The sequence below is a fragment of the Prionailurus viverrinus genome, chromosome A3 (genome assembly GCF_022837055.1).
Source record: "Prionailurus viverrinus isolate Anna chromosome A3, UM_Priviv_1.0, whole genome shotgun sequence".
NCBI classification, from domain to species: domain Eukaryota; kingdom Metazoa; phylum Chordata; class Mammalia; order Carnivora; family Felidae; genus Prionailurus; species Prionailurus viverrinus.
The window spans coordinates 16,916,834-16,941,136 of NC_062563.1; the positions used below are offsets into that span (position 1 = coordinate 16,916,834).

The 24,303-nt window shown below is 50.0% G+C and overlaps 1 protein-coding gene across 7 annotated transcripts; it reads right to left on the reverse strand.

The window, feature by feature from the left end:
- Window positions 1-282: 282 nt before the first annotated feature.
- Window positions 283-23,925, reverse strand: SGK2 (serum/glucocorticoid regulated kinase 2). Of its 7 annotated transcripts, XM_047852497.1 has the most exons (16): window positions 23,543-23,925; window positions 22,817-22,903; window positions 17,864-18,108; window positions 16,573-16,632; window positions 16,012-16,061; window positions 15,426-15,483; window positions 15,140-15,223; window positions 14,108-14,239; window positions 12,936-13,048; window positions 12,600-12,636; window positions 11,516-11,602; window positions 8,770-8,865; window positions 7,717-7,872; window positions 5,629-5,718; window positions 1,770-1,969; window positions 283-669 (listed from the first exon to the last, which is right to left on the reverse strand). In XM_047852497.1, exons 4-15 carry the CDS (start codon window positions 16,606-16,608, stop codon window positions 1,805-1,807), a joined length of 1,104 nt encoding a protein of 367 aa, XP_047708453.1. In that variant the 5' UTR covers window positions 16,609-16,632; window positions 17,864-18,108; window positions 22,817-22,903; window positions 23,543-23,925; the 3' UTR covers window positions 283-669; window positions 1,770-1,804. The 7 variants fall into 7 exon arrangements, 5 of the variants coding, with proteins under 5 accessions (XP_047708453.1, XP_047708454.1, XP_047708456.1 ...); XM_047852498.1 differs by having other exon boundaries at window positions 17,864-18,030; window positions 22,817-23,925; XM_047852500.1 differs by having other exon boundaries at window positions 14,108-14,236; window positions 22,817-23,925.
- Between the last annotated feature and the right edge of the window lie 378 nt (window positions 23,926-24,303).

Genomic DNA, 24,303 nt, shown 5'->3' on the forward strand with positions numbered 1-24,303 from the left:
AACCAAAGGAGTACCTGCTCAGAGCATTTCTCCCACTGATGGAGGCTGTAGAAGAGCATGGGTTTTAAAAGCAGCAGCCACCAAGTTCAGTTCCTGGCTGTGCCTTGTACCAGCTGGGTGACCTTGGGCAAGTTGCTTAATCTCTCAGAGTGAATATTTATCTGAAAAGTGAGGTTAATGATTTCTAAATGCTGGTTTCTTGTGAGGATTGTAGATAATGCATGTAAAGATCAGAATGTGCTCAAAAAACATAGGAAAAGCATGATCAATATCATAGTTTTTCTACATTTTTATTTTCTGTCTTGGTGAAAATTTTGTGATTTTACAGTCTTAGAACACATGGAACCATTATGTGTTTCACAACCCATAGTGGGTTGTATACTTGTGACAGTACTATCATGTTTCCAACAATTACACTCTGTTGCTTTTTGCTTTGGGAAGTTGGGGAAATTTTGGCCACTCCCACATCTTGTTCCACACACTTGTCAAATAACAGACACTGCTATGATGGAAATCAAATCAGAGTGTTTCAAAGTTCTCAGCACATGCCAAAGGGTAATGGTAACTCTTCCTGACCCAGCTTAGATCTCCAGTAGGTCTGTGTTAGTGTCGTAGGTGTGTTTTCCATGATCTTCCAGCTTCATCCCCCATTATTCCTGGGGCAGGGAGCTGGACAAACACAAATGGAAGAGCAAGAGTGAGATTAACAGGAAAAGACAATAAAACTGCCAGCACACACTGATGTTAAAGTTGTCTCCTTGTCCACAAGCCAAAAACCTAGTAAGCCTACCCTGAAACAGCTGATGAAACACAGGTTTGGGAGCAGGGGCAGGGAAGACTACTTTGCCACTGAAATAAGGCAGCATGATCCATCCTACTCAGTTTTGTGAGTACTGTTGCCGTAGCTACCACATAAAAGCTTCTAGTCCCTCCCTTGAGTCAAACTCTGGCACAGGTGCATCCCTGGGCCACATGCCTGGCCCCAGCAGCAGAGGAGGCTGGGACAGTCAGTATCTAGCATTTTCAGCTACTGTAAGTAGAGGTAATTATCGCCCCCTCATAAAGGCTTATTAGCTAGGACATTCCCTGAATATAGGAAAGGGTTCAGATGCCAGGCAGACAAACCTAATAATAAATGTCCAATACCATCCACAACAAAGAAAGATACCATCAAAAGAGAAAAATAAGAGCATGTTGGGTGATCGCCTATAGGCTTATTACATTTCTGTCATTTTACACATTGAGTTAAAGATCCAAACACCAAGAGGTCCTTTGGTAGAGAGATCCTGGTTGCCTACTGAACATTTCTCCCTTCTCCCTTAGTATCAGAGCCCTATGTTCTTAGGGGTAGTAATGTACCCAGCTAATAAACCACATATCCCAGCCTCCATTACAAGTAGGAGCGGGTGGCTAATGAACCGAAGCCATTGGTTGGGGCTTCTGGGGAAGCTCCCTAAAGGTGCTGTTTTGCTCTTCACTCCTTGCCTTTTTCCCTGCCCAGGACACAGAAGCAGTGGCTAGAGCTCCAGTAACCAGTTTGTATCAATGCAGCAATCCTGATACTGGAAGCCAATTGCCAAGGATGGCAGAGAAGAGATACAGAAAGCCTCTTAGTATCTCATGACCTGTCGAACCAGCAGCCTTGGACTACCTAACAACATTCCTCATTCATATGCTGGAAACATATATGTAACCTTATTTAAGCCATTGTTACTTTGAGTCTCTGTTACTAGCAGCTGAAGGTAGGGAAGGCAAGTCCTTAGGGATACCAGCTGTCTTCAGTGGTTACACGAGTGCTTCTCTTCTAGTAGTCCAAGATGGCATCATCCTCTGGTGCATAGGAAAATCCCAGGAATGCACTTGAGGCCCCAGAGCTGCTGGCCACAGTGTCGGGAGTGCAGCCAATGGACTTTGACACAACTTCCTGGGTGAACTCTGGGTCAAAGTGTTTCAAGTCAGCAGGTCCTGCCTGTGAATATAAACCAATGGTGAGATGGGAACACTAGGGTCAGAGCCGCCAAAGGAACCCATGAGCCCTGAGAGCAATGTTAGGCCTCCCCTCTGAATGCCTTGCAGACACCCATCTTTAGCTATCACTTACCCGTGTGTTTACATTAATCATTTTATTCCAAATGGTCCACTAACCATATATCAATTCCTCTAACCTCCTGGCACCCTGCCTGCTTCACATCAACCCTCAGACAAGTCTAGTCAACATACACTTACTGACTGTCTATCAGCCACTATTCATGGCACTGGGGACACAGAGGAACAAAATAGAGTGGGCCCCGGCTCTCATGGAGCCTATATTATGCAGAGGGTAGGAGGATTGATAATAAGCATGTACACAAATAGACAAATAGACAACCTGGGTTGTTGACAGGCCTTATGAAGAAGATAGAATAGGGTAATATGGTAGAGAGTGACTGGCTGCTTTCACTGTTTTGGAGGAAGACCTGTGTATGAGATTGTAGAAATGGTCACAAATCCTGCATTTGCCATCCAGAGGTAGAGTCCATCTCTCCATACTTATAATATGGGTTAGCCATGTGACTTGTTTGGGGCAATCTGTTACCAGATGTGGTTCAAGCAATGGTTTGAAAGATGCACATTGGGGGGCGCCTGGGTGGCGCAGTCGGTTAAGCGTCCGACTTCAGCCAGGTCACGATCTCGCGGTCCGGGAGTTCGAGCCCCGCGTCGGGCTCTGGGCTGATGGCTCAGAGCCTGGAGCCTGTTTCCGATTCTGTGTCTCCCTCTCTCTCTGTCCCTCCCCCGTTCATGCTCTGTCTCTCTCTGTCCCCAAAAAAATAAATAAACGTTGGAAAAAAAAATTAAAAAAAAAAAAAAAGAAAGATGCACATTGGGAGTTGTTCTCTCTTGCAGCACTTGGAACCCCAGGCCACCTCCTGAACAAGCCCAGGCCAGGTTGCTGGACTACGAGAGGCCTTAGAAGGAGAACCCAGTCTCCCCAGCTGCTGGCCAACTCCCAGGCATTTGAGTGAGGCACCTCTAAACCACTGACATGAGAGAGCGCAGCAGAGACTAGCTGGCCTGGCCCAGGCCAAAAAAACTCACCCAACCAACCCAGAGAATTGGGGCAAAATACAAAATTGTTTTAAGTCACGTAGTTTGGGGGTGACTTGTTATGCAGCATGAGCTAACCAAATTAGTCTCTTTGTGAAGAAGGCACAGTCTGTGGAGAATGCTAGGCCACCTGGGTTTTCCGAAGTAAGCAGGTGAACAGGTGGAAGGGTGTACGTATGTGCTTGAGTGTGCAAGCCTTAGGTTGCAGAACCAAATAGACCATGATTTCCAGCTTCTTTAAAAGGCGACCAGGCACAGCGGTCTCAGTTCAGGGCTGAGAGTTCCAAGACCAGAGTGTAGATCCTGGCCCTGGCTCTTGTTAGCTGTGTGGTCCTAGACAAGACAGACATTATCTGTTTTCTACAAATGATATCGATGCTAAAGATACTTATCCAAGTCCTCACAGAGGTGGGTAGGTGGCAGAACCAGGAATCCACACCCAGCGTGTCTTAAAGTCTATTCACTGCATTCTGTTACCTCCCTGTCTAGTATTTTTTATATTGGTCTCTTTCCAGGGTGTATGTTCAATATTATCCTCCGGGTCTTTTTTACATTCCCAGATAAAGAAATTTTTCAGGTACCTGGACTGAGCGTAACCTATCTGACAACCACTGTCAAGAATCTGGAGCTCAAAGATACGTTCATGAGCGGGTAATTGACGAAAGGCCAGGTGTAAATAGCGAGTTCACACTGCAGTGTTGATATATGCAAACTACATGGATGGAAAGGGCTTGACCCTATTGGACACCGCAGGTGGCTGAGAGACCCTCCAATGTCCGCTTCGAATGGGGCTCCTTTCATGCATACTACCGCTGCTAATTAACATTCAAACACTAACTGCATTCACTATAAATCAAAGAAATATAAGTTAAAACAATATGAGATACCATTTTTTACTTAACAAATTTGCAAAGTTAAAAATAATGAACTGCACATGTTGCAGAGACAGACAAGAATTCTCCAGCAGATGCTGCTGGCAGGAAGCTGATTCTCCTCCCCACCACACAGTTAAAGCAGTAGGAATCAAGAGCCTAAACAGTTATGAATCGAGAACCAAAGGGCTCCTGGCTGGCTCAGTCTGTGGAGTGTTGACTCTTGATCTTGGGGTTGTAAGTTCAAGCCCCATGTGGGGTGTAGAGATTACTTAAAAAAAAAAAAAGGAGCCTAAAAGTGTTCACATACTTTGACCTGACAATTCCCCATCTGAAATCCATCTTAAGGGAATAATCAGAACTCTGAGCAAAGATACATGCTTAAAGAGGCACCTGCATGGCTCAGTGAGTTAAGCATCTGACTTCGGCTCAGGTCATGATCTCATGGTTCGTGGGTTTGAGCCCTGCATTGGGCTCTGTGCTGACAGCTCAGAGCCTGGAGCCTGTTTTGGATTCTGCCCCAATGCAATGTTTTGGATTCTCCCTCTCTCTCTGCCCCTCCCCCACTCGTGCTCGCTCTCTCTCTCTCTCTCTCTCAAAAATAAATATTAAAAAAATTTTTTTAAAGACACACACTTAAAGGTGTTCATCAGTACTGTATGATAAAGAAAGAATGGTAGTAACATAAAGCTCACCATTAGGAGCATGGTTGAATAGATTATGTTACTTAACAACATAGGGTTTAAATATTATGTAGCCATTTAAAATGATACTTATAAAAGTTTTACATGATATGGGGAAATAATGACATAGTTTTTAGCAGAAAAGAAAAAGTAAGGGGAGAAGATACCTCTATGTATAAAGTATGACCTGTGTAAGAAACACAGAAAAAGACCGTAGGGAACACGTCAGCAGTAGTTTCTCTCGGGCAGTGAGATAATAAGCTTTTCCTCCCTGTTGCCTTAAACTCTGTTTTATATATTTGCTACAATAAATACATGTCGTTTTTATTATCAGGAGAAAAAAGGTTAAAGACAGAAAAAGACATTTTTATAGGGCTTGGTTCTGTCTGGGTGTGCTATGTGACAGACCACTTTCTTTCTTTCTTTCTTTTTGAGGTTTAAAAAATGTTTTATTTATTTATTTTGAGAGTGGGGGAGGGGCACGGGGGAGGGAGAAATCCAAGCAGGCTCCACGCTGTCAGCGCGGAGCCCAACACAGGGCTCAATCTCACGACGGTGAGATCATGACCTGAGCTATCAAGAGTCAGATGCTTAATGGACTGAGCAACCCAGGTGCCCTGAGATTTTATTTTTAAGTAATCTCTACAGCCAGCATGGGGCTTGAACCTACAACCCTGAGATCAAGAGTCACGCTCTCTTCTACTGAGCCAGTCAGGTGCCCCCAGAGAGTGCTTTAAACAGCAATGAGGATTATTGGTGTTGAAAATGAAGGAAGGGCTGTGTGGCTCATCACACAGAGCTGGGCTGGAAGTCGGGACTTCTGGGTTTTGGAACCAGTTCTGCCTCTAATTCACCATGTGGTCTCAGACATATCACTGAGCCTCTTGGGCCCTTGGTTTTACCACCTGTAGAAAGAGGGTTGGTCCAGATACCCTCCAAGCTCCCATTAGCCCTGGGAATCCAGAATCTGGAACATGGTGACCTCTTACCACATTTGGGTTGAAGGGTGGAGTCAGCCTCTTGTGGTACAGGTCATCCCAGTTTATGGGGCTGAAGAATACATGGTTCTTTATCTCAAGCTGCAGGAAGAAGGTGCTGATCAGTGTTCCCCATAGCACCCCTCTCCACCACCCACCCCCATGTCCCAGATCTCCAACTCTACTGGCAGCTGGCTGTCAAGCCATAAAACCTTTATTGGGAAAGTAACCTGCACTTCTGGCTGGTTTCCTGGGACAAAGGGGTGTTTTGTAGCCAGGCCTCTTCTCTCATCTAGAACCCAAACCCTTCTCCCCCAGAGCATTTGTTTATTCACAATTATTTACTGAGCACCTACTCTGTGCCAGCACCATGGTATGCTTTGGAGGTATGTCCATGAGTAAGATAGCAGGACCTGCCCTTGGGGTTCCCAGGGGCTCTTGCAACCCCACCCACCTGCCTCAGTGCATCTCGATTCTTCTAGAATACAAACCAAAGGAAAAGATTACATCAAGTCAGTAAGGAAGGTAAAGGAACTAAAGCCCCAAGAAAAGCTACAGTTTCCCGGAGACCCAGAATTTAAGACTCAGCCTTGGGCATGAATCACTATTTCTTTCCTAATCTAAGCCAATGTCAGCATCAAGTGCCTCCTATCCCAGCAGGACCCTCTCCCGATCTGTGTTTTGCAAGGAATGATTCTCCAGCTCCCTACATCACACCCTCCCCACCCTGTGGACTTGTTAAAAAGCCAGATCCATGATATACTGAGTACCCAAGAAACAGATAACACTGGTTGCCTTTAAACTAAGGAACTGAGTCACTAGAGGAACTTTTTCTGAATATCCTTTGAATTATGATCTATGTGAATATACACCTTATTTGAAAAATCATACATATTTTTTAAGATGCAAATTTCCACCTGGAAGAAGGGGAACAGTGTTCATCAAAGTCTCCCTCTTTAAGCTGGCCAGGGATGGGTAGACAAATGCCCTAAAGATTGTTACACTTCACAGCATCTGGCATGTGGGGTACAAATGCTTAAAAAGCACTTACTATGTGCCAGGCACTGGCCCAAGTGCTTTGTATATATTAATTCACGTGATCTTTGTAGCAGGTATGAGCTAGTTGCCATTATTGCCAGTGGGGAAACTGAGGCTTAAAAAGAGAAGTTTGCCCAAGGCTCTACAACCAGTAAGGACTAGTAAGGTGGAGGAGGGATCTGAACCCAGGTAGTCTGTCTCATAGTCTGTGCATCACAACCACTCTGCCAGAAAGAGAAAGCAAACTTCCAGGGAGAAATGCACTGTGGTCTTCCTCTTATAAATTCAAACGGTCTTTGGTTGACTGGAGAATGTAAGATTATTTTTTAAGTGCTACTTTAATGAAAAAAAATCATGAACTCATTGCAGGAATGGACAAACTATTCATCTCTATATCCTGAGTGCCCAGCCTGGCACTGGCACAAAACAAGTCCAGTCCTCTCTCTGCACAGAAGCCAGAGGAATTTCTTAAAACTGAAATTGGGTCTTACCACACCCCTATTCAAAATCCCCTAAAGTGTACTATGCTCCTTGTTTCTGCCACAGGACCTTTGCACATGCTGTGCCCTGTGTCTGGGATGCCTCCTCTCAACTCTCTGCATGAGTGGTTCCTCTCAATCTTCAAGTCTCAACTTAATTGTTACCTCCTCAGAGTGGACCTCCCTCACCATGCCAGTGTGAATTCACTCCCTCTCATTATCGTCTATCTTGCTTCATTTACTTCCTGGTACTTGTCACACTCCACAATAATTATACACCATGATGTTTGTTGTCTGCCCCCCCCCCACCCCAACTTAATAAAGCCAAGGACCCAGCCCATTGAATCCCTAGCACCTAGCTTGATGTCTGGTGCATAGTAGGTGCTCAGTAAACATTGGCTGAATAGAAGAACCAAACTAAAGGAAGTAATTAAGCAGCAGCAGCTGTGAATTTCCAGAGGAAGGAGTTAGCAGTGCCTGGTTTTAAAGGGCAGCTGGATGCACACCACTGTGCTTCTCAGCTGCTTCTGCAGGATGCTGAGTGCCCTGTCAGGGGCCAGTGGTCCACTGGCAGTTCACCTACAAAGTCTGATTTGGAGCCCAGCCGCTGCCTCTGGTCCTTGTGGAGAAGGCCTTGCAGGAGGTCGCAGGCGGCCACCGTCTGGCCTCCTGGGATCTGTAGCGGCTGGTACAGAATATTCTCATACATCTGGGACACGTCTTGGCTGTAGAAGGGTGGCTGGTGAGAGAGAGAGAGAAGCTGGAGGCTCATCCACGCCAAAGCGGGGGGAAGGTCTCAGGGAGTGTTGGAGCAAAGCCAGGTAATGGAAAGATTTAACCAGACTGTGTGTTGTGCAATGGCTCACATGGCAGATCGAAGAGAGACAGAGACCTCTGGGCTTCTGGCTGCTGGGAAGGCTGAGAAGGGACCTCCCGGGAGCCTGCCCCATCCCACCTCTCTTACCCCCGCTTGTGCACCAACTCTGCACTTTGCAAAGTTAACACTTCCCCCCTTGTCATTCCGGCCCACCCCTCACAGCCATCTTTGAAGACAAGCAGTAATTTGTCGATGAGAACACAAGGCTCAGAGAGATCAAGCCACATGGCCAGGAAAAGAGCCAGCCCCAAAATGTGCCCAGAGCCCACTCTTTCCTGGTGCTCTCCACCCCCACCTCCTCCACTGGCTCTTCTTTGTCCTGACTCCACAGAGCCTGTTCTTTCACATCCCCCGAGCTCTGTTGACAAAGCCGCCCTGAGCAATGCCTGCGCTGGGGTGAGTCTACCCAAGCCTCCAACTAAGCAGGCAGCTTAGAATGGGGGCCCAGGGCTGGCTCCACAAACTACCATCCTTGGGATCTTTCTGGGCCTGTTTCCCTCTCTGTACATAAGAACAGCTCCATTTCCTATAGCGGCAGCCTCCAAAGGCTGTTTCAAGGTGCCAAAGTGTGTGTGTTGTAAAGCGCTGAACTAACATTACTGAAAAATATACATAATCCTCACATCATCTTTTTTAGCTTGGAGTAGAGAGCGAGCGCTCCTTCGGTTCCTTGAGGAGCCTGAATGGCCACACAAGGCAGAGATCCACCCCCAAGGGACCGAGCCACAGGTCCCTTGCAGATGTTTACACCCTACTCACCAGGCCTTGCAGCATCTCGTAGAGAACTGCCCCCAAACACCACCAGTCCACCGCCCGGTCATAAGGCTCTTTACGGAGCACTTCTGGAGCCAAGTACTATTGAGAAGAAACATACGTTATCTAAAGACACTCAGCCTCAGTCTCCCCATTTGTTTTATTTTTATTTTTAAAAAAATTTTATTTTTTATATGTTTCTTTCTTTTTGAGAGAGAGAGAGAGAGAGAGAGAGAGAGAGAGAGAGAGAGAAATGCAGCACAAGCAGGGGAAGGGCAGAGAGAGGGGGAGACAGAATCCAAAGCAGGCTCCAGGCTCTCAGCAGTCAGCACAGAGCCTGATGTGGGCTTCAAACTCACGAGTCATGAGATCACTACCTGAGCTGAAGTAGGATGCTTAACCCACTGAGCCACTCAGGGGCCCCTCAGTCTCCCCATTTGTAAACAAGGCACTGGGAAGAAAAGATCACCAAGGGTTGCTCCTGCTGTGATATTCACCTGGCTGTGTGCATATGTTCATTCAGCATCCATTTGTCAAAGGCTTACTCTGTGTATGACCCTTTGCCAACGTGCTGGGGACATAGGGAAGATCAGGCAGGACTGCCTTGTACAGTTGTATATGTTGTGCACCATACAAAAGTACTAGCCAAAAGGAGACAGGGGGTGCAAGCCTGGCTGTGATCAACTCACCAAGCCATAACCCTAGTATAGGGCTATATCTGGCAACTTTATTAATATTTAATGGGGTAACTTTTTCTAGTGAATCTGCCCAAGGGGGTGCCTTTATTTAATTTGCGCAAAGCATCCAATCGGTGTCCTGGGAATAGGAAAGCCCTGTGAGTACTCACAATGCATTGGGGGAGACTAATGGTAAAGTGTTAGTAAACATGGCACGTGCTTGTACTGGAAACCGTAGAGAGATGGATAGGAATCGGGAAAGAAAAGGTGACACTCGAGTTCATATTGACAGATGAATGTATGTCACAGAGCTGTGCCTTCCAACGAGAAGAGGACCTGAGGCATGACAGTGTTTTCTGCCAAACCCAAGGGCTTGGCGACCTCTTAGCCTGACATCTCTGCCATGAGGAAAGGGACAGCAACAGACAAAGCCATTTTGAGAGACTATGTGGGTCTGGGAAGGGCAGGAAGTTACACAGACCTGAGCCCTATATAGGGCTCATTTAACCTACTAGAACCTTGATTTCCTCCTCCATAAAATGGGGTTCCAGGATCTCTCTTTTAAGGTTATGTGCTAATCTGTGTAGAATATGGTACATGTGTAGGCCTTAAACAGTGGTCGCAATTATCGTTACTCTTGTCTATGCTTTCTGGCATCACAGCAGGGGCTGAGTTATGGAAGAGATGACATGTTGGGGCCACATGTCTCCTGCACAAGCCAGGGTGTCATATGCCCTGCTCCTTGCCGCTGACAATGTCCAAGGAAGGGATGGCTGGGCTGTCAGGCTTTGGGACACCAGCTCTGTCCAGAAGACATCCTGCCATATACAAACACAGACAATGGCTCCTGCTCGGAGTAGTCACCTGTCCATCAGCTGTCCCAAAACCAAATGGAGGAAGCCCAGCTGAGATCTGAGATCCAGATTTTCAAGCATATGGAGAACAATAGAGCCGCTAAAGTCTTGTCCCATGTCCCATCAGGAGGAGCTTCTGCCCTGCGGCCTCTGCCTTCTAGCCCCTACCCAGATATCTGTCAACTGGGAAGTCCTTTGCATCCCACGTCCAAGGGTGGGAGTTCAAGGAAAGATTTTAACCCCAAGGCTACAGGGAGGCCTTGGCAGGACAGATACACATGTAGGAGCTACTGCTGAGACCGACAAATTTGAGCCCTCCAGGTTCTTGGTGGCTGGCAGAGGGAGACAGACCAGTGTTTTACATTCCCAAGTCCTGATCTTAACTGTCAGGCCAAGCCCTCCTGCTCCACACGGCCCTCACCCTGTGGGGCAGTGATGTCCCATACGGCAGCCACTTATTACATGTGGCTCCCGAACACTTGAAATGAGGCTGATTTTAGCTGAGGTGGACTGAAAGTGCAAAATATGCTCTGGATTTCAAAGACTTAGTTAGAAAAAAGGAATAAATGATCTCAACAATTTTATATTGATTGTATGTTAAAATGACAATATTTTGTATATATTGGGTTAATGAAAACGTACTACTAAAATGCATTCCATCTGTTTCGTTTTAATTTTTATTTTTTTTAAATGTTTATTTTTTTTAGAGAGAGAGAGGGTGTGAGAGCACACGCAAGTGGGGAAGGGGCAAAGAGAGATGGAGGGAGAGAATCCCAAGTAGGCTCCATGCTGTCAGCACAGAGCCCGATGCAGAGCTCAATACCATGAACTGTGAGATCATGACCTGAGCCGCAATCAAGAGTTGGACACTTAACCGACTGAGCCACCCAGGTGCCCTTCTTTTTACTTTTTTAATGTGGCTACTGGAAAACTTTACATTGACTATATGGTTTTCGTGGCTATTTCTATCTCTATAGGTCTGCATTGCTACAGAGCTTCACCACCTGCTGGCCGGGGCCCAGCAGCCCCCTGAGCTGGTGCTGCCGTTACACAGATGAGGAAACCAAGGCAGAGTGCACAGCCAGATCAGGGCAAGGGTTTGGGTGAAAGGCGTGAGCATTCTTCCGCCCCTGCCCAGTGTAACCTGTTGGTTCTAAGCAGGAGTTGAGGCTCAACCACTTATGACTTGACCTCTGACCTCCCCTACAAGGTTTGGCTTACCTCGGGGGTGCCACAGAACGTGGATGTGGTCTCCTCGGGCTCTACACCCTCCTTGCAGAGGCCAAAATCCGTCAGTACCACATGTCCCTGCAGGGGAGGGGGGGCAGGGGCAGGAGAGTGGTCTAAGCTCAAGGTATGGTCAGGCCTAACCCCAAAGCCCAGGTAGTATACCCCAGGCCAGCAGCTACGGAGACTTATGCCTCTGGCGCTGGCTATATGTTCCACTGGATGCCAGGAGCAATACAAGGGGCAAGGTGGGGAGATAGCATTCCACTGTCTGCTCCCAATTTATCACAGACTCAGCCATGCTCTACAACAATGGCAGCCCCATGAATGTCCTTGCTGGAGGGGTCTGGTGGTAGCAGCTGCCCTGACAGAGGGCTGGAGACTCAGAAAGCAACTGGGCAGCTGGGCAGAAGAGTGGCTGGTGGAGGGTTTGGAGACAGTGGGTAGCGTGGGACTCTGCTCAGATCCCGTCTTTAGGGACTGTCATGCCCATCCCCTCCCCCTGCCCCCCGACTGGTGGGACACTGCCTTCTCTCAAAGTTATGCCCCTCCCAAGGGGCAATCCACACCCAATGACAGGTCAATGCAGGGACACAAAAGCCCAGCCTCCTCGTCTTAATTCGGAACAGTTCCAAAGAGTTGTCCCAGCTGGGGCCCTCGCCACCCCTGTAAGATCACCTGAGGCCTCCTCATCTGCAACCACAATGCAGGATAGAGGCTTCCACCTCTATCCAATCTTGCCTCCTCACCCCCTTAAAACCGAATCTCTTAGAGCATTCCCCAGTAACCATCTGCATTCAACACTCCATCTGTTTCCAGGGAACCCAGTCTAGGACATGGAGAGACTACAAAATCCAAGAGCCTCCACTTGGCTCCACCCTTGCTCGTACAGACCTCATATACACACACATGCACATGCACATGCGATGTGCACTTACATGCGTGTGCACGCACATGGGTACACATGCACACATACTTGAATGCATCCCTACCCATATGCACGCACGTACAATGCATGCATGCACACTTGTAAGCACATAGCACACATGTGCACCTATGCACACACACATACACCAACCTGGCAGTCCAAGAGAATGTTCTCTGGTTTCAGGTCCCTACAGAAAACAAGAGGAAAGAGCACTGTAATGTCTCAACCACTTAGTGAGGAGAGTTGGGACTCTAGAGTCCTGGTGGGAGGACTATTCATGGAGGCTCTCAAACATGTAGAGGGGGAGACCAAGGAGAATGGGCACTTGATCCTAGCAAGGAGGATCCCTACTCCCACTGCTGAACCATCCTCCTTAGACAGAGGACCAAGTTCACTGGCGTTTAATCGGGACCTAGGGGTCCACACAACCCCTGGCATTTGCAGCAGACAGCCCAGGCCTGGCTCTGAGCCACAGGCAGGCCTCACCTGTAAATGATGTTGAGGGAGTGCAGGTAGCCAATGGCGCTGGCCACCTCGGCGGCGTAGAACCGGGCCCGGGGCTCCAGGAACCGGCGCTCCCGCTGTAGGTGGAAGAAGAGCTGGAGGGGGAGGAGGTGCATGAGAAGGTCTCTAGGTGGGGGGCTCCAGCTCCTAGAGTGCAGGGTGGGGGGCAGCTGGCCAAGTCACCCCCTCTGTGAGCTGCAATGTACTCAGATGAAAAAGAGCATGCTGGCCCCCACCCCATACTGTAGTTGTGTGTGTCCAAAGGGTCAGCAGGAGAGACTAATTCACATGGATTGACAGGTGCTGGGTTTCAGGCTCCAAGCCAGACCCCTTCACAACTCTTATCTCATTTAATCCTCATGACTACCTTCCAGGTATCAAATATGATGCCAGTTTCACCTAAGAGGAAAGTGGGAGGGGCCAGGTGACTTGTCCAAGTTCATGTAACTCATAACTGACAGAGCTGCCATTTGAACCTGGGTCATTCAAAGATGTGTTTTTCCTCCCACCTGGGCAGTAAGATTATTATAGCTGTCAAACTGAGCCCAGCCTAGATATGTCCATGGGCCAATTGCTTTGGTCTGTTTTGCTGGCCTAGAAAGGCCTTAGCTGCACCAGGGGACTTAGGGATGCAAAGCAAGAACTCTCCTCTTTGGTATCAGGCCAAAAGTCATGAGGTCACATAGACAACATCTGGGGTCACTTGCTCAGAGAGACAGAGTAAAGTCCAGGATGGAGCCCAGTTTATCCCAGCTGTGCTTCTGGGTCACCAGGTGACCTCAGGTCTCAATTTACCACAGGGACCACCCCCACCCAGTGGCCTGTGGTATAAAATGGGGACACTGGAAATCTTGACCACAGAGTTCCACTAACACTGACTTTGCCCAGGTGCCCTGAAGAGTGTCTAGGCAGCTTTACATGGGGCAGTCAAGAAATGCTCATGGCTGGGAGCCAGACAGACTTGCATTCAAATCCTGGCTCTGCTAGGTACAGCAGGCTGGGTGGCCTTGAGCAAGTGAGTTACCTCCCAAGCCTCGGTTTCTTCAGCTACAAAATGGGTCTGTTGTAAGGATGAGGTGAGATCATTCCAGAACCTGATACACAATGGGCATGTCAGAGCCAGCCCAGGGGAGGCTCCCTGTGGGGGCACCCACCTCTCCCCCGTTGACATAGTCGAGCACAAAGTAGAGCTTCTCGGGCGTCTGGAAGGAGTAGCGTAGGCCCACAAGGAAGGGGTGCTGCACGCTCTTCAGAAGCACGCTGCGCTCCGCCATGATGTGGTTCTGCTGTGGGGTCATAGACAGGGGCCCATGTCACTACCCAGCACAACCCCTTCTACCCTGGCACCGCCCACACAGCCTCACTGGTGGGGGTTGCTGGGCCCAGGGCCTTCTCATGCCCCTGCTCAAATAACGGCTGTGGTTCCTTATTCCCCTCAGAGCCAGGCTCCTTGCCTACTAGCCAGGATTCTAAACGGATCAGCCTCATTCCCAGCCACAGCACGTAGGTACAGCTCCAGCCCCAGGGGTCAGAAACCCCTGCTGCCCTCCTCTGGGTGATAAGGAAAGTGTATATGATTACTACATTCATGCTTTTGTTCATGTTGTTTTCCCTGCCTGGACGTCCTCTTTTCAGACCATCAGAATCCTACGTTCAAGGCCAGCTGCCAGGCCACCTCCTTCGCAAAGATCTCCCCCATTTGCCCTCTTGATGTCCTTGTTATCATTAATTCCCTCGCCCAAGTCCTCTGATTGATATTCAAGCCTCTCTCAGGGCCTGTTCTATCCCCCTCATGGGGTTGGCATTAAAGAGACTCAAGTCAGCTGAAGCATCTAGAACTCCGGGATGGCTGTGGCTTTGAGGGGCCTTTGGAGGGTATCAAGTGTGCCCCCGACACTGCACAGATAGGGAGACTGGCACCTAGACAGGGCGGAGGACTGCCACGGAGCCCCGAATTCCCCAGGCAAAGGCAGAGGGCTGGGACCTTCCTTCTGAAGGTCCTATGGGTGAGTCGATTGGCTTGCCCTCCTTGAGAAAGGTCAGCACCACCTGGCTGCCCCCTGCAATGACCACCACTGCACCCAGCTCCATGGGTCCTTCAGAGTTGGCACCCAAGAGCTTGGGAAACCACCTTAGCCTGGGAACAAGAAGCAGGAGGGGAAATGCCCGTGTGCAAGCTTGGATACCTCTTTCTTCTGTAAGATGGACTTTTTCTGCAGCACCTTCACTGCGTAGAACATCCCGTCAGACTTGCGCTTGGCCAGTAGCACCTGAGCAGAAGCACAAATGCAAGGCCCCACAGGGGACCTACTCCTCTGAACTTCTTATTTCTCAGGAGCCCCCAGTTCTGGCCCCACGTCCATGATTCTGCAGGCTGTGAGCTCCCTCTTTGCACATGCAAGTGACAGGCAGAGGGTGGAGGAGGCCGGGGAAGGGAAGACCCAGGCCTCCCAGCCTCACTGTGTCACTCACCTTGCCGTAGCTCCCTTTGCCAATGACTTTCAGGAAGTCAAAGTCGGTGGGCCGGGCACTGGGAGAGGGGAAAAGAACACGGGTCAGTGTTTGTGAATTTGGGAAACCTGGCTCCTGAGATCGTATCCAGGCTTCTTTTTAACTTTGAAGCTGGGGAACAGAGGGTGCTTTCCAAGAGCCAAGCCTCCTCACCACTGAAGCATGCCATGATCTCCCAGCCAAGAGGGCTTTGAGGACAGGCCCCTGCCCCTGGGGATCCAGTCAAGCAACCAACAGGCAAGTTGGGGAGAAAACCAGACACAACTGTATAGAAGACAAGGGATCTGGCCCCCAAAGCCCGAAAAGGGCCTGAAGGGTGGGGAGCTGCTAACAATGCAGACTTTGGGGTGCATTTCAGGCACAGGGCTCATCATGGGCAAAGGCTAGGGAAGTAGTGGGAGATAAAGCAGGGGGACAGTCCTGAGTCCCAGATGGCAGAGGGTCTTGGCAATAGACCAGAGAACTTGGATTTTATTCTCAAGGAGAAGGGAGCCAGGTACGAGGAGAGCCAAGGAGGAAGAAAGTTGCTTGAGAGACCAGAACTTACTTTGGGTTGGCTGAAGGCCCCAGGTTGACGTTCCCATTGGCCCTTGAGGGCTAAAGATATTTACAGAAAAGTTATTAAGATCATCAGGGACTGTGTTAGGATCCTCTGCACCTCCCGTTTCTCTGGCCTAGGCCCTGCTCCCTTCTCTACAGGCCTGCTTCCTTCCTTCTTTCCACTCGTCTACCAACCCATCCACCGTCTCACCTGCTCCTCCTAACAGCCTTGGGAGGCTGCTGACTATTGTGCCAATTATGAGGGTGAGGAAACTGAGACCCTGAGAAAAGCCATCCAAGGACTTACAGGCAGCTCCACTGGCATTAGAATCCAGGGGTCCTCAGGGCCAATTGTGTATCCCATCTTCTTCTTGAATCTCTTGCCCAACTCTATGCCCTACTTGCCCTGCAAATTAGCCCATTTCCATGAGCTCACAGTGGCCCCTGTCGGCCCCCCAGTCCTGCTCTGTGTTGGCCCACCAGGCTGGCCTGTGCGTCCTTAGGCTTCCTCCAGTGTGGGAAGAAGTGAGCCCCCTGGTGGTGGGTGGGGGAACCAAGACTCACTCACCTGAGGACTGGGGCTGCCTGCCGGGCTAGAGTCCATTCTGTAACCGTGATCAGGTGGGTTCTGGGGGCACAAGGGGGACCAGGCATGAGAGAGCTGTTGTTGGGGAAGGAGCATGACCTGTCTAGAGTTTCAGGCGCCGCTGCACTGTCCACCCCTCCCTGCCCCTGTGCACCTGCCATAGTCTGAGCATCTCCTACCCGAGGCCAGTGCCCCCTGCATGGGAAAAGAACTGAGCATCTCTAATCAAACATCTCTAATCAAACATCTGGACCCAGCATCTCTAATCAAACATCTCAAGAGAGAGCCAGGGAGAATGGCCCATGGTATCCCTCCCAAGCTGAATCTTTTCAAGGGCTTGGGACAGCCAGGACAGTAAGATCCCTGTGAGCCAGGGCAGATCCAGAAGTCTAGGATGGCCAGGGATGGAAGGACCCTTGCAGAGCATAAAGTCCCAACCCTTGCCCCCCTTTCACAGGTGGGGAACCTGAGGTCTAGAAAGGGGTTCGCCTGGGGCCACACAGTTTGTGAGCGACAGGCTGGGCTCCCCAGGCTCCCAGACAGGCATGTTGTGACCCCAAATTCCTGTGGACACCCTGGGCTGGGATCTGTGTCATATTGACTATTATCTCCCTGCCACAAGGACTTCTACCTAATGCCCCTGGAATGCCAGCTGCCCTGGGGGCTTTGGGCCTGAGCCATGAAGAGACCCAAGCCTGGCTAGTGTCTGTTTGAAATCAAATAGTGAAGAGTGTGACCACCTGGTCTAGGCAGCTAGGAGCACAGTGTTTTCCTGCCCCCTGGCCTGCAGGATGAAGGAGGCTGGTGTGCCCAGGCCCTGGCTCAGGATTCCCAGTGCCCCACAGACTCACCCCTGTTTGGAAGGCCAAGGTCAAGAACCCAGATGCTCATGGAGGCTGCCCGCTACTGTATATCCCAAGACCCCAGCCTTGACCCACTGTGGGGCCTGGGCTGCAGCTTAGCCTCTCTGGGTAGAAACCACCCATCTTTACAAGGCAGGATCCTACAGCAACCACCCCATGGCCTTCTTGGAAGCTGATGAAGTGACCACAGGGGAAAGGAGGGAATCGCCCAGCCCAGGCTGCTCCAAGAGGCCCAACCTTGTGGGGCCCTGAGAGAACGAGCTGGAGAACTGCCTGAGAAACGTAGCCTGGCTTCAGCCAGTGCCCCAGGGTTTGGGCTCCCCCAGGGGGCCCACCACACTGCCACACCCTATCCTGGGCTGACCCTGTAGGCCCCGTTGCCAGGCCCTGGCCTCTCCAGCCCCACGTACCTGCACAGCCTGAGGAGATGCCCCGGAGGGAACCAGCAGTTGGAGCCGGAGGACAGGCAGTGGACAAGAGAGCCTCTCTCTGTTCTCCCAACAAGGGCCGAAGTGTCTGTGCCTGGCGCCGGCCCTGCCCCAGCGCCCAGCTCAGAACTCCCAGCAGCAGCAGAGGGCTGTTGATGTCACATGGGATCCAGCAGTGCTTAAGATGAGACCAGAGACCTCTGTTCCCTCAGGGACATCGCCTCCCCCTGGAGGGTGGGTGGAAGGGGGTGGGCAACAGCTGTAGGAATGCCCTGCTGACGCTTGGGGCTTTTTAGAATGCGTTTGTGTGGGGGTCAGGCTGTGTGTGTGGTGTGTGTGTGAGTGTGTGTACAGGTGTTTCGTGCATCGATGTGCTTCAGTGTGTCTGGTGTATCTGTGTGTCCCTGCACGTGAAGGCTTTTGTGTTAGTGTGTCTGAGTCTATGTGTAGAACTGCATGTGTTCTGCTTATTAGTGTGAATCAATGTGACCGTGTATTTAATCTTGTCAGTGTGTCTGTACATCTGTAACTGTGTTCTCTGTGTGTGTATCGATGGGCTTCTGTGTAGTGAGTCAACATGTCGGTGTCAGTGTGTATCTTTATATATGTTGATGTGTTGTATGTATGTGTGTGAGTGTGAGTCTGTGTGTGTGTGTGCAGATGAGTATAGGTGTCAATGCATGTGTATGACTGGATGTGTAACCACATGTGTATTTATAGGTTATTGTGTGTTCATATTGGTGTATATTAGTGAGTGTGTGTGTGTGTGTGTGTGTGTGTGTGTGTGTTTGTATAGGGGACTTGTCTGTAAGAAGACATACTCCCTGGGGCCTACCCAGGCCTGGTGTAGACAGGCCATCATAAGGTTCCAGAGACCTCAATCATGGCAGCTGAGAGCTCTTTGCCTCCTGAGAATCTACAGATGTTTCAGAGCATAGGTATCTGGCTCAATGCAGCTGGCCTTGGTCTTTGACTGCCGAACACTTGGCCATTTGGGCCCTTCCTTGCTGGCTGCTCCAGGACTCTGGCCTACTGTCTCCAGGGCAGGACAGGTCGGCCCAGAGCTCTCCAGCTTTGTGAGTGATAGGAAGCAGGGTCCCAGTCAGCACCCTGGCTCATGAAGGGCTGGCTGCATGGTGCAGTCATTAGGTACTCGTGGGGTCCCTTCCTCTCCCCAGGAGATCCTGAGGGTTGTTCTGAGGAATGAAAGAGTTGACAGGGCCCAACCCAGACCCTGCCTTTCTGGAACTTTCTGTGTGGCAACCATATGCTACACTTAAGCCTCTGTGATTCACCACAGTGGAGGGATCCATAGGCTGGGGCTAAGAAGGTTGGACAGAAAGGGACCTGAGCCCAATGGCCTCGGCGGTTCTCTCTGGGCTCCAAAGAGCAGGGGACCTGAGGGTGGCAGCAAAAAAAGCCAGAGTGAACAATATCAGAGTCTTCCATCTTTCAACCACACAGAAATGTTGAACCAATACACAGATGGGCAGGATGTCATGTTGACAAAACACATACCCAGAACAAGGACACTTCTTCTCAGTGACAAGACACTGATGAGGCCTTTATTCAGCAGCACTGTTTTAGAACAGGAGAAGAATAGTGACCATAATCATAACTGAAATGCCCGGCTCAGAGCACGTCAGAAGACCCGCTGGCTGTAAAACTCCCTCTCTTGACCTTACGTCCCTCTCCAGACACAGTTCTGCTTCTCTGTTCTCCTTTCCAGTTAAATTCCTCAAAAGAGTTGTCTGGACTCAGTTTACACTCCTTCTTTTCTCTCTTGAACCCATTCCAAAGAGGCTTTAATCCCAGCACTCCACAAAAGCAGCGGGCCCGTGACCTCCGCATTCCAGAGCCAGTGGTGGCACACCGGTCTTCCCACTTGGCTTTGGGATCGCCTGGTTTTCCTTCCACCTCACCTCTTTCTCCATCTCTTCTGCTGGATTTGTCTCCTCTTTTGCCACTGGCCTATCCCCATAGTCCCCAGATCTCTATCTATACTTGTTTCTGAGTCAATCACAACCAGTTTTATGGCTTTAAGTACCAGCTATACACTCCACAATTCCCAAACTTGTCTCCCTAGTTCCGACTCTCTCCTGCACTAAATCTGGGTTTATATCTCTAACTGCTCCCTCAGCAGCTCACTAGTTGGGTCCCTGGAGGCACCTCACTCGTAACACATCCAAAACAAGAGTCCTGGCTCACATCCCTTCCACTCGGCCCCACCCTGCCCCTCTGTCAGTCTTCCATCCACCACCTGCTCAAAAGTTCAAGCTGGCAACTTGGAGTTCAATCTAGAAATATGGCACCCTCACCCACCTCCAGTCCACCATGAATCCCCATGAGACTCTACCTTCAAATTAAATCCAGAAAGCACTGCTACTCGCCAGTTCTGCTGCAACCTCCCTGTCTGAGCCACGGTCACCACTTGGCATGGACTATTGCAATAGCTTCCCTACTGTCTCCTGACGTTTATCTTTACCCTCTACAATCTTTCTCCACCCAACTCCAGAGAGCCACTTAAAAAAAAAAAAATCTAAGTGGATCACATGAGCTGGCTGCTCAAAAACTCTGGTTGCTTCCGGTCACACCTAGGATTAAAATCCAAAGTCTACCATGGTCTGCAAGATTCCGTGAGACCTAGCTCCTATCACCCTCTCCACCTTGGTTCCCATGCTCTCCCTGTCACTACACTCCAGCCTCTCTGGCTTTCTTGCTGTCACTCAAACACACAGAGTGCCCTCTGGCCTCCTGCCCCTGGCATTTACTTTCCACTCCATCTAGAATGCTTTTCCCCCAGACTTCTGCATGGCTAGGCTTCCACTAATATCCCAGAGGCCTCTGCTCAAATGTCACCTCTCAGAGAGGCCTTTTCTGAGATTATGAGTGACTGAATACCCTGGTTTGTCTGGGACTAAGGGTTTCCTGGGATATGAGACTCTCAATGCTAAAGTTAGTACAGCTCTGGGGCAAACCAGGATGGCTGGTCACTGTAGGGAGTACAACCCTACTCCCACCCACTCTTGATCCACTTTTTCTGCTTTGTGTTTTATTTTATAACACGTACCATGCTGACACCTTATCATCAACTCTTTGTTTTCCGTCTTAAACTAGAACATTGGCTCTATAAGGGCAAAGACCTTTCTTGTTCACTGTTGAATCCCCAGCACCTAGATAAGGACCAGCAATATGATCGGTGCTCAGTACGTGTTTGACTAATGAATCAGGAACGAGCTGATAAGATCGATTATAGTACATATATAAGGTGGAAAATTACCCAATTGAAAAATAATAGCTAAGGCTTTGTAAATCAAAACGGGAATATGTGTGTCATACAATGTCAAGCAAAAAAGGACTTTTCAAAATGATAGGTATATCAGGGATACCATCTTTATAAGAATGTGGGGCACCTGGGTGGCTCAGCGGGTTGAGCGTCTTATTTTGGCTCAGGTCATGATCTCGTGGTTCATGGGTTTGAGCCTCGTGTTGGGCTCTGTGCTGACAGCTCAGAGCCTGGAGCCTACTTTGGATTCTGTGTCTCCCTCTCTCTCTTTCCCTCCCCTGCTTGTGTTCTGTCTGTCTGTCTCTCTCTCAAGAATAAATGAACATTAAAAAAATTAAAAAAAAAAAAGAAAAGAAAGACATGTATGTGCAGATACATTTGTGTGTAGCCACCAAAAAAGGCTAGAGGGTTGTGACCCAAGGGGACAGTGGGTTAGGCTAATTTTTGTATTTGTACCTTTGTGTAAAATGTCTCAAGGTGTTGCTGTTCACTTAATATTGCAGCACTAAGGCCTGGGGAGAACTCTGACATGTGCACTTCCCACCACACTCCCATTGCCTTGACTGGTACTCACACCTGTGCAGCTCTCAGCCTATGGCTGCTATCACTCCTGCAGCATAGTCTTCTGATGCCCAGGGGCTGGGCATCAATACCTTCTCCTGACTATTCAGACCTATAGAGACCCCTGGGAACTCCCAGGGTGTGGCCCAAGTCCCTCCCTGAGCCCCACAAGCCCGCCCCTTCCTTCTAAGTGTCCCAGCCTAGACTTGCATGCCTCTGTCCCACCAGCTCATGGACCTGCTCACTCGTCCTTGGGCCTGCTGGACACAGTGAGGGTGGGGGTCACACAGTTCCCTGTCCTTGGTGCACTGCTTTGACCGTTCTGGTCTTCTTGGCTAGCCCTTTGCATTCAGCCTCATATGCTTTCCCCAAAAGTCTTGCCAGATCATCCCCTGGCCCCGATCCCATAAATTCTTGTCCCCTTCTTTGGGCCCACTGCTGTTATTACACTTGTCTTCATTCTGCTGGAATTTATTCATTTACATGCCCGTCTGCCCAGTGCATACCAATGACATACCAATAACAGTGCAACCAAGGGCCAGCTTGGTCTTATTTTGTTCCCACAGCACCAGGGGTTAGAAACCATCATTATCCCTGTTTTGAGGAGGAGGAAACTGAGGCATGGAGAGGTGAAGTGGCTTGATCAAGACCCCTAGCTAGTAAAGGATCTAACTGGAACTTGAGCCTAAGTAGTCTGACTCCAAAGCCTGTGTCCTGGAATTTCAGGAAGAAGTTAGGAAGTTAGAAGAGGAAGGCATGGGCTTAGAGGGAAGGAAGTGAGGGTATAAGGGATTAGTTAGGAAGAAAGGAAATCGGGTGGCCCAGGAGGCAGAGAGGTAGTTGAGAGGGAAGGAAGGGAAAGGAGAGAGGGGAGAAGAAGCTAGGAAGGAAGGAAATTAGGAGAGAAGAGAGGAAGGCAGGGACAGTTAGGAAAGAAAAAGGAAGGAAGGGAATTAGGAAAGACGGTGTTAGGAAGGAAAGGGAGGAAACTGGTAGCCAGAAAGGAAAGGAGCCAGGTACCTCGTGTGTCAGCTTGGCAGCCCAGCAGGCTGGCAGGCAGGGGTCCTGCTCATGCCTGAGCCTCTCACCTGAAAACTCTGGGTCCAAGCTCAGGTCCTGGGGAGCAGTCCTGGGCACAGCTCTGCCCTCCTGTCTCTCGGCATGGTCCGTCTGACCTGAAACCCAGTCCTGACTTGCCGGACAACCTTCCCAGCCGGGAGCGACCTGTCACCCACTCGCTTGGCTCCCAAACCAGCGGGGAGCTGGTTGCAGGGCCTTTCGTTACTAATTAACTCTGGACCTGAATCAAGATGCCCAGCTGTACCCACTGGCTTCTAGACAGGCCCTGCCCCAGGGACCCTCTGAACTTTTAAGAGCTACTGTACAATTCAAGTTGTGTGACCTTGGGCAAGTGACTCCAGCTCCCTGAGCCTCATGTGGATTGGTGAGGATCCTGTGTGTCCTGCCTCACAGGGAGGGTCTCTGAGGTCCCTTGCCACATGGTCACATTTGCGTTCTCTGAAATGGCTCCCAGGTTCAGCCCAAATGCTAGTCTCCCACATAACCTTCCCTGACTCCACCAGCTAAATCACATCCCCTTTCCCTTAGTGCCTGGAGGACTGGCCATTGAAAGGGCTTGTCTCACACAACTGTCCTCTCCACCCCTTCCTGGAAGGGGACCACCAGCCTCTGCAGTTAGCCCGTCCCCAGACACCTCTGGGGATGGACGGCTCATTCCGTCCTGAGCCAGCCTCATTGCCTGAAGACTCTGGCACACCCTCATGCTGAGCCAAAGTCTGCTGCCCAGAGCTCACCTGCTCTGGCACCGCTCGGGGAACCGTCCTGGGAAGAGAACTGCAGCCGAGCTGAGCCCCTGTTCCACTCTGCCCTTTGGAGACCCGAGGCTCAGGAACCAGGGCTCAGCCCTCCCCAGCTTGCATGGAAGGAAGGCTTTGTCCTGGTTCATCTGCAGCTGCCCAGACTGAGGGTTCTAACTCAGGGCAGGGGCAGGGCCTGGCCCGCTGCACAGGTGAGAAAAGTTCTGCCCGGTGAGCCCTCCTCAGTTGGCAACTCAGGGTCTGTCACGCAGCTTCCTCCATTGCCTTTTCATTAGCATGTCAGCAACTTCTAACTCACTCTAGCGCCTGAAGGCCCGGCTGCTCTGATGTGCCCTGGGGTGGCCCTGCATGCCCTCGTCCCCACCGTCAGCAGCACACACAGCACCAAGCGTCCAGCCTCCGCCCAAACAGGGGCCATGGCTTGCCCACATGCCAGGAGCAAATCAGGGCCCAGCCCTGGGTCCTGCCCCCTTCCTGAGCGGCCCTGCTTCAGCTCCACCAGGCTCCTCCTCCCCCTGCATTCCCAAAGCTGGTTTTTAACAACCCCACAAGATGGTTCTGCATAAACTGTTTTGAAAAATTCCAGCATGTAGAACATGGAATAAAGTGAAATCTTCTCCTCTAACCCATCTTTAATCTCATTTCCAAAGTAACTGCTGTAAACTAAATGGTGACCACCCTTTTGGACCTTCGTCTACAACCTATATATCTTATACTAGTTTTCCCAGAAAAACAGG

What these genes read in the sequence shown, in the direction of transcription:
- SGK2 (XM_047852497.1), bottom strand. Translation starts at nt 16,608, where the DNA reads ATGGACTCTAGCCCGGCAGGCAGCCCCAGTCCTCAG. An exon ending in TCCCTCAACATCATTTACAG is followed by an intron (nt 12,637 to 12,935) that starts GTGAGGCCTGCC and finishes TGTTTTCTGTAG; the next exon opens with GGACCTGAAACCAGAGAACA. An exon ending in ACGAGATGCTGCAAGGCCTG is followed by an intron (nt 7,873 to 8,769) that starts GTGAGTAGGGTG and finishes CTCTCTCACCAG; the next exon opens with CCACCCTTCTACAGCCAAGA.